This window comes from Pistacia vera, unplaced genomic scaffold, assembly GCF_008641045.1.
Source record: "Pistacia vera cultivar Batoury unplaced genomic scaffold, PisVer_v2 Contig1036, whole genome shotgun sequence".
Lineage (NCBI taxonomy): Eukaryota > Viridiplantae > Streptophyta > Magnoliopsida > Sapindales > Anacardiaceae > Pistacia > Pistacia vera.
This window is the reverse complement of record NW_022195068.1, coordinates 39,858-48,151: the sequence shown is the minus strand read 5'-3', so window position 1 is coordinate 48,151 and position 8,294 is coordinate 39,858. Positions and strand designations below refer to the sequence as shown.

The window sequence follows — 8,294 nt, the reverse complement described above, 5'->3', positions numbered from 1 at the left end:
CCTGGTTAATCCATGAACTGTCGCTCCACAATGAACACCTGGTGTCGGACTTTTCATCATCCAGAATCTGTCAAAATAATCAAACTGTGGTGTCCTTTATGTTAGCATAATTCACAGCTAATCTTGAAAAACTTACAACCTAATCTCGTCCTTTTAACAACTACAAATTAAAACAAAAACTAAAGCTAACAAAACAAACAAAGTTCAAAACCAAAATAAACTGAGTTTAATGTTTCAACTGAACACAATTAACAAAAACAAAAATAACACAAAACAGGTGCTCTGGTTCAGTCTGCTTCTTCATCTGCTTCTTCTTCGGAGCCCTCATCTTCCTCGTCCTTCTCGGAGTCCAACCACTCATCCGAGTTCCAGTCAACCCATTGGTATGCTGAAGTGTCAACATTCAGCTCCTTGAAGCTGTTTGTCAGCAATTCATGCATCCTCTCAGTCCGCTCCATCATCCAATCCTGGCGTCTCTTCATGTATTTCATCAGGCCCATCATTTCCTGCATCATCTCTTTTTGTGTACCCGTGGAGCCGGATGATGTGTCCAGGCTCGTTCTCTGCCTTTTCGCCCCTGCTCTTGGTTGGGCAGCTTCCGTTCGGTCTAGGTGTTTCTTGTAATAATCTGAATCTAAAGTTGGAACAGCATGAATACGCTGCTCGTCATCCTGAACCTCGATTCCAGCTTTTAGGAATAAGGCTGTGATGAGATGCGGGAAACAGTAACTTTCGCGCCCCGGGTTTGCTGCAAGCTTAATGCTGTTATAAATTACGTCCCCCACATCAATATTCTTCCTTGTGGCAATTGAATATAGAAGCAATGCCTTCTCGCGAGTCACGGTACTGTAGTGCGATTCCGGCATGAGTCTTGCACAGATATAGTATTGCCACAGCCGAGCCATCGGTGTCAACTGTGTGCCCTTAAGAGTCTTCTTTTGTTTCTTGGACACTGCCCACCCTGCTCCCGGTTTTGCAATCACTGGAAGGATTATATCGTCATCAAACCCTGATCTCTTGAACTGCACGTAGTCATCAATGAGGATTTCCAGCAAATGAAAGAAATCACTGATTTCTTTCGCCGTAAAAGGCACACCTCCCCTTTTACAAAAACCGTCTGTTCCTTACACTCTGGGAGATTGGCATAAAACTCCCTTACCAGCGGCTCAACAGTCAACTGATCAGGAGCTCGCAGAAACATATCCCACTGCCTCTCTCTACTCCAATCAAGAGCCTGAGTAGCGGTTAAGCCGCACTCTGGGATAATCCCTTTGTCCCTTCTCTGAATGGCCGCCTCATACCTTTTCCGGGCCTCATCGTTCACAAACCGGTTATCGACACTCTATCCCTTACTCTTACTCTTACTCTTTCCCTTATACGGTTGCTTAACCTTTGGAGCCATTTTTCCAACTCAGTTCTAATCCAAAAATTCAATCCCAAAAATTCAGTCTTAATTCTACACAATCACAACTCAACTTGCAAAAACAACCAAACTACAATTTTTCAATTCAACACAAACACTCCAAAAACTCAACACCCACATTCCAAACAATCAGTTAATTCACAAACTTCACTTCTTCAATCAAAATCACAACTCAAAATCACCCAAAAATTTTCAAGTCAATCTCAACAGAATTCTCAGATCTATGATTAGAAACTTAAAATTTTCCTAAATAAAGCTTTGGGTTTTCGAGATCTTACCAATATGAAGGAGTTTGCACCACCAATTGAACTGGAAACGACCTAAATAAGAAAGCCCCAATTTTTCGATCCAAAACTTTTTGTGAAATTTTCATGAAATTTGTTGTTGAAAAGGGTTGATTTGGTGTTTAGGAATGTTGTAGAGTAAGAGTTTTGGTTGGAAACACAATTTGGAAGCAAAAGATGGAAGTTTGAAAAATTTTCTCTCAACTCAAAATGCAAGGCGGCGTGAAAATGAGAAGAGTAAAGTGAGTATTTATAGAAACGGCTCGTCGCTGCGGCGAAGAAGAATCTTCGCCGCGGCGAAGTTCATCGTTCATGAACACTGAAAATTCCCAGGTTTCGCCGCGGCGAAGACAAATTCTTCGCCTGGGCGAAAGCTTCTCGAGGATACAAGGCTTTCTTCGCCGCGACGAAATGCCTTAGCCAAAATTTCACAAATCTTTTTTCACTTTCTTCGCCGAGGCAAAAATGTCCAGGAGCTTACCTGTTTTTTCTTCATGTCTCTTCGCCGCGGCGAAGAATTCTTCTTCGCCCTGGCAAAGTTTGGAAATTTTTTATACCTTCTTTTGGCTCAAGACTTCACCTGAAACACCCAAAAACTATTATAAACATTCATAACAACAAAAACAAAACAAAACAAAAAAAAAAAAAAAATGAAATTAACAAATTCAACAACCAAAATTGACAAACAAAAAGTTAAAAACACTTGGGTTGCCTCCCAAGAAGCGCTTGTTTACAGTCGAAAGCTCGACTTTCTCAATTCTCAAGTCGGGAATTCAAGCCGGATTGGAATGAAGTTGCAACTCATCACCCCCTCAATGTATGGCTTCAACCTCTGTCCATTAACCGTGAAAGTGCACTTTTCTTCATGTGTGACTTCCACTGCTCCGGATGCATGAATCTTCGTAATAGTGAATGGTCCGGACCATCTAGACTTAAGTTTTCCAGGGAAAAACCTAAGTCTAGATTTGAATATCAATACCTTCTGTCCAACTTCAAAAGCCTTGACTCGGATGTGCTTGTCGTGCCACCTTTTTGTCTTCTCTTTATAATTCCGGGCATTTTCATATGCTTCGAGACGAAACTCATCAAGTTCGTTCAAAGTTAGCATTCTCTTCTCTCCCGCGGCTTTCAAGTCCATGTTCAACTGCTTGACGGCCCAGTATGCCTTATGTTCAAGTTCTACCGGCAAGTGGCGCGCCTTCCCATAAACCAATCTGAATGGAGACATACCAATCGGGGTTTTGAAGGCAGTTTGATAAGCCCATAAAGCATCGTCTAACTTCCGTGACCAATCCTTCCTCGAGGCATTAACTGTTTTTTCCAAAATCCCCTTTAGTTCTCTATTCGACAGTTCTACTTGCCCGCTCGTCTGTGGATGGTAGGGTGTTGCAACTCTATGTGTCACTCCATACTTGCTCAGCAGTGCATCCATTTGCTTATTGCAAAAATGAGACCCTCCATCACTAATGATTGCTCGTGGTACCCCAAACCTTGAGAAAATATTCTTCCTCACAAAATTAATCACCACCCTAGCATCATTAGTTGGCAATGCAACTGCCTCGACCCACTTCGACACATAATCCACCGCTACTAGGATATACGTGTTCCCAAAAGAACTTGGAAAGGGACCCATGAAATCAATCCCCCACACATCAAAAATGTCAACCACCAGGATGTTGTTCAACGGCATCTCATCTCTTTTTGAAATATTACCCATCCGTTGACATTGGTCACACTCTTGAATCATCCGAAAGAAATCCTTAAAGAGGGTTGGCCAATAAAACCCAGATTGCAACACTTTCGCTGCTGTTCTAGCTCCCCCAAAATGGCCCCCTACTTCCTTCTCATGACAATGCCTTAAAATGCTCTCCATTTCTTCCTCCGGGACACATCTCCGTATCATTTGATCAGTACAGTGTCTGTATAGGAACGTCTCTTCCAAAAAGTAATACTTTAAATCTGAGAAAAATTTTCTCTTCTGTTGGTACGTCATACCACTTGGGAGCACCCTTGATGACAAATAATTTGCAAAATCCGCATACCATGGTGCTTCTTCCACTCTCATCAGCTTCTCATCCGTAAATGTTTCTTTAATTGGCATTTCCTCCTCATTTCCCTTGATTGGTTTCTCTATTCTCGACAAGTGATCAGCTACCACATTTTTCGACCCCTTCTTGTCTCGAATTTCCAACTCAAACTCTTGAAGTAGTAAAATCCATCTTATCAACCGAGGTTTTGCTTCTTGCTTTGCCAGTAGGTGTTTGAGTGCTGAATGGTCCGTGTATACAATCACCTTTGCACGTAACAAGTAAGAACAAAATTTGTCAAAAGCAAAAACCACAGCCAATAACTCTTTTTCAGTGGTGGTGTAATTCAATTGTGCATCAACGAGTGTCTTGCTAGCATACTGAATTACATGCAACACTTTATTTTTTCTCTTTCCTAATACTACCCCTAAAGCAAAGTCACTAGCATCACACATTAATTCGAAGGGCAGTCCCCAATCGGGAACTGCAATAATAGGTGCTGATACTAATAAATTTTTCAGAGTTAAGAAAGCATGCATGCAGTCATCATTAAAGTCAAAAGCAACATCTTTATTCAATAAATTGCAAAGGGGTTTGGAGATTTTAGAAAAATCCTTGATGAAGCATCTGTAAAACCCCGCATGCCCTAAGAAACTTCTGACTGCTTTAACATTTGATGGTGGTGGCAACTTCTCAATCACTTCTGTCTTTGCCCGATCAACTTCAATCCCATCATTGGAAAGCCTATGCCCGAGCACTATTCCCTCTTGCACCATGAAGTGACATTTCTCCCAATTCAGCACCAAGTTTGTTTCCTTACATCGCTGCAAAACAAGAGATAGATTTGTTAGACAGTTATCAAATGATGAGCCAAAAACTGAGAAGTCATCCATGAAGACTTCTATAAACCGTTCCACCATGTCTTCAAAGATTGACATCATGCATCTTTGTAATGTTGCCGGTGCATTGCATAACCCAAATGGCATCCTTCGGTAAGCAAAGGTGCCATAGGGGCAAGTGAAGGTCGTTTTCTCTTTATCCTCATGAGCGATGGCAATTTGGTTATATCCTGAATACCCATCTAGGAAACAATAATAGGCATGTCCTGCCAACCTCTCCAACATCTGATCGATGTAGGGCAATGGAAAATGATCCTTCCTTGTCGCCTCATTCAGTTTACTGTAATCAATGCAAACTCTCCAACCCGTTACCGTCCTTGTTGGGATCAACTCATTACTATCATTCTTCACTACCGTAATCCCTCATTTCTTCTGAACCACTTGTACCGGGCTCACCCATGGGCTATCAGAAATAGGATAGATAATCCCCGCATCTAAGAGTTTCACCACCTCTTTTCTCACTACTTCCTTCATCGAAGGATTTAATCTCCGTTGTGGTTGCACCCTATGCTTAAAATCATCCTCCATGAGTATCTTATGCATGCAAAATGATGGCGAAATACCTCTTGTGTCCGAAATTGTCCATCCAATTGCTAGTCTATGTTCCCTCAACACCTTAATCAACCTTTCTTCCTCTAATGCACTCAAATCTGCACTAATAATCATCGGAAAAGTTTATGAGTCTCCAAGATAGACATATTTGAGGTGAGGCGGTAAAGGTTTCAGTTCAAGCCTTGGAGCTTCTTCATTATTTTCCTTTGCCCTCTCTTTGTCAAAATCAAACTCCTCAAATTCTATATCTTGACTCTCCTCTATCGGTTGAAGTGCTTCTAACATCCTAGTACAATCATTACTTTCCGATTCTTCCACCTCTACTGTTTTTGATTTGGCTATACAAGCTTCTAGAGGTAACTCAAGGGTGTTATCTTCCATGGATTCTATAACAAGTTCATCCACCACATCGACACTAAAGCATGAATCCAATTCAGACGGAAACTTCATTGCATCAAAAACATTGAAAATTACTATTTCATCTTGAACCCTCAACAGCAACTTTCCTTCCTGCACATCAATCAGTGCTCTCCCCGTGGCCAAGAATGGTCGGCCCAATATGAGAGGAATTTCCTTATCCTCTTCCATGTCCAACACCACAAAGTCCGCTGGAAAAATTATCTTCCCCACCTTCACCAAAACATCTTCCACTATCCCCCTCGGGTGCTTTATTGACCTATCCGCTAGTTACAACGACATGGTCGTTGGCTTCACTTCACCAATTCCCAATCTTCTGAAAACAGAAAAGGGCATCAAATTTATACTAGCTCCTAGATCACATAGAACACGATCAAAAGTAATATCCCCTATAACACAAGGAATAGTAAAACTCCCTGGATCTTTGAGCTTCGAGGGTAATTTTTTCTGGATGATGGCATTGTACTCTTCCGTGAGCATCACCGTTTCCTCATCTTCTAACTTCCTTTTATTTGAAAGGATTTCCTTCAGGAACTTCGCATAACTCGGCATTTGCTGTAACGCATCTGCAAAAGGAATGTTAATATGCAATTTTTTAAAAATTGCAATGAACTTTGAAAATTGCTTATCCTGATTCTTTTTCTTCAATCTCTGAGGAAAAGGCACTGTGGTTTGTGATGTGCCAATTCTAGTAGTATCTTGGGGAATGGCAATTTCTCCTTCTTCTTTTGCTTTTTCTCTTCCCCCAAATCACCTGGTTTCTCTTCACAAATGTTTTCTTCATCAATTCTCTCTTCAGAATCTTCCTTTCCGGTTGCTCCACCTCTTTGGTAGTGTGGCCTACCTCTTCCAAAACTGTCCCACTTCTCAAAATTATGGCATTTGCTTGTCACGTGGGTTGGTTACGGTATGCTTGGTAGAGAACCCTGCGGTCTATCATTCAGCTTCTCCGCCAATTAGCCCATCTGTACCTCAAGATTCCGAATGGACGCTTCTTGGTTTCTAAAGTTTGTCCTCGTCTCATTCATGAAACCTGTAGTCTCTTGCATGAATTTACCAAACATGTCCTCCAACTTCGTCACTCTCGATCTCCCGGTTGATTTGTCACCACCTGGTTGGTTATTTGGAACTTTTCTCTGGCTCCATTGGTTACTTTGTTGTTCTGATTTCCCCAAGCTAGATTTGGATGATATCTCCAACCCGAATATATGTGTTGGAATATGGGTTGTTCGGTTGTCTCTGATTTCCGGCCAAGTAATTCACTTGCTTCGTTGATGAAGATGTCGACAAATGTGTTCCCACTTGACACTCGCTGCTCACATGGTTTCCTGCACAAAATTCACATGTAGTTGAGGTGCTTGTATAGAATTTACCTGCATAGTTCCCAACTGTTTTGAAGTGCAGTGAGTTGGGCTGAGATGGCTGTGAAAGCATCAACTTCATGAAGACCCGAAGGTTTCCTTGTTGTAACTCTCTCATTCGGTCTTTGATAGTTGTTGCTTGCCAAAACCTAGCAACTCATACGCTTCCTCTGGTGTCTTATTCTGCAAGGCCCCTCCTGAAGCTGCATCCACCATGGTTTGCACATTACCCATCAAACCATTATAAAATGTTTGGACTTGAAGCCAAACTGGCAAACCATAATGTGGGCACTTCCTCATTAATTCCTGTATCTCTCCCAAGCCTCGTACAACGACTCGGCATCATCTTGTAGAAATGATGTGATATCATTTCTCAATTTCGCTGACTTCGCTAGAGGAAGAACTTGGTCAGAATTTCTGTGCTAGATCATTCCATGTTGTTATTGTTCCCGTGGTAATGCCATTAACCACCCCTTTGCTTTATCTCCCAATGAGAATGGGAACAACCGTAGCTATATAGCATCATCCGACACTCCATTTGACTTGAAGGTGTCGCAAATTTTCAGGAAATTTGCAATGTGCTGATTCGGATCCTCCTTCAAATCACCGTTGAATCTAACCGACTGCTGGATCATCTGGATGATTGCCGGCTTGATCTCGAAGTTGTTTGCTTGTACTGTAGGTCTAGTAATACTTGACCCACTTCCTTCACTGTGGGAACTGAAAATTCCCTCAGTGTTCTGTTCTTGTTCAGCATTTCAACACAACTTCTTCCGTTCTGCATAGGGTTATTTCTTTCTCTCTCTCTGTTACATCTTCTTACAGTCCTCTCAAGCTCAAGGTCAACAGGAACAACTGTTGACGTCTTGCTCTTCGCTAAACTGAACAACACAAGTGAAAGAAAAGTGAGATCACAACTCTAATGAAAATTAAAAACAAAAATTAAAACTTCAACTAGCTAAACTTAAGGAAAAACTCAATGTTAACATAAAACAGTCCCCGGCAACGGCGCCAAAAACTTGATGCGTGTTTACTACAACATGCAATGTATAGCAAGTGCACTAGTCGCATAAAGTAATAAATTGATGATAGGATATCGTTCCCATGAGGATTGTTGGCCAAGCACTAAGTTTCCTAACGTTACCTAGTTGAAGCAATCGAAAACTTTGGATTGTGGGAGTAAATTTTAATTAAAAGACAATGAAATTTAGACTAAGAATTAAATTATTAAGACAGCAATATGAAAACACGGAATATCAATTCAAGCAAAACGGGTAGGGTTTTGACTTCATTTAATTTTATGGGTTAAACCTAAAAATTACACTAAATTC

General features: G+C 41.3%; 1 protein-coding gene and 1 non-coding gene across 2 annotated transcripts; one reads left to right on the top strand and one right to left on the bottom strand.

The window, feature by feature from the left end:
- Positions 1–287: 287 nt before the first annotated feature.
- Positions 288–4,732, bottom strand: LOC116124425 (the record flags this gene model as incomplete). The annotated part of the gene is made up of 5 exons (XM_031410145.1): positions 288–1,022; positions 1,097–1,234; positions 2,687–3,364; positions 3,662–4,373; positions 4,488–4,732. Coding segments are annotated over 5 exons (2,508 nt in total), but the record flags the coding sequence as incomplete, so codon positions are not given.
- Positions 4,733–7,237: 2,505 nt separating this feature from the next.
- On the top strand, positions 7,238–7,343 carry LOC116124617. Its single transcript, XR_004127233.1, has one exon. It is a non-coding gene; the product is annotated as a small nucleolar RNA R71 (small nucleolar RNA).
- Positions 7,344–8,294: the final 951 nt, after the last annotated feature.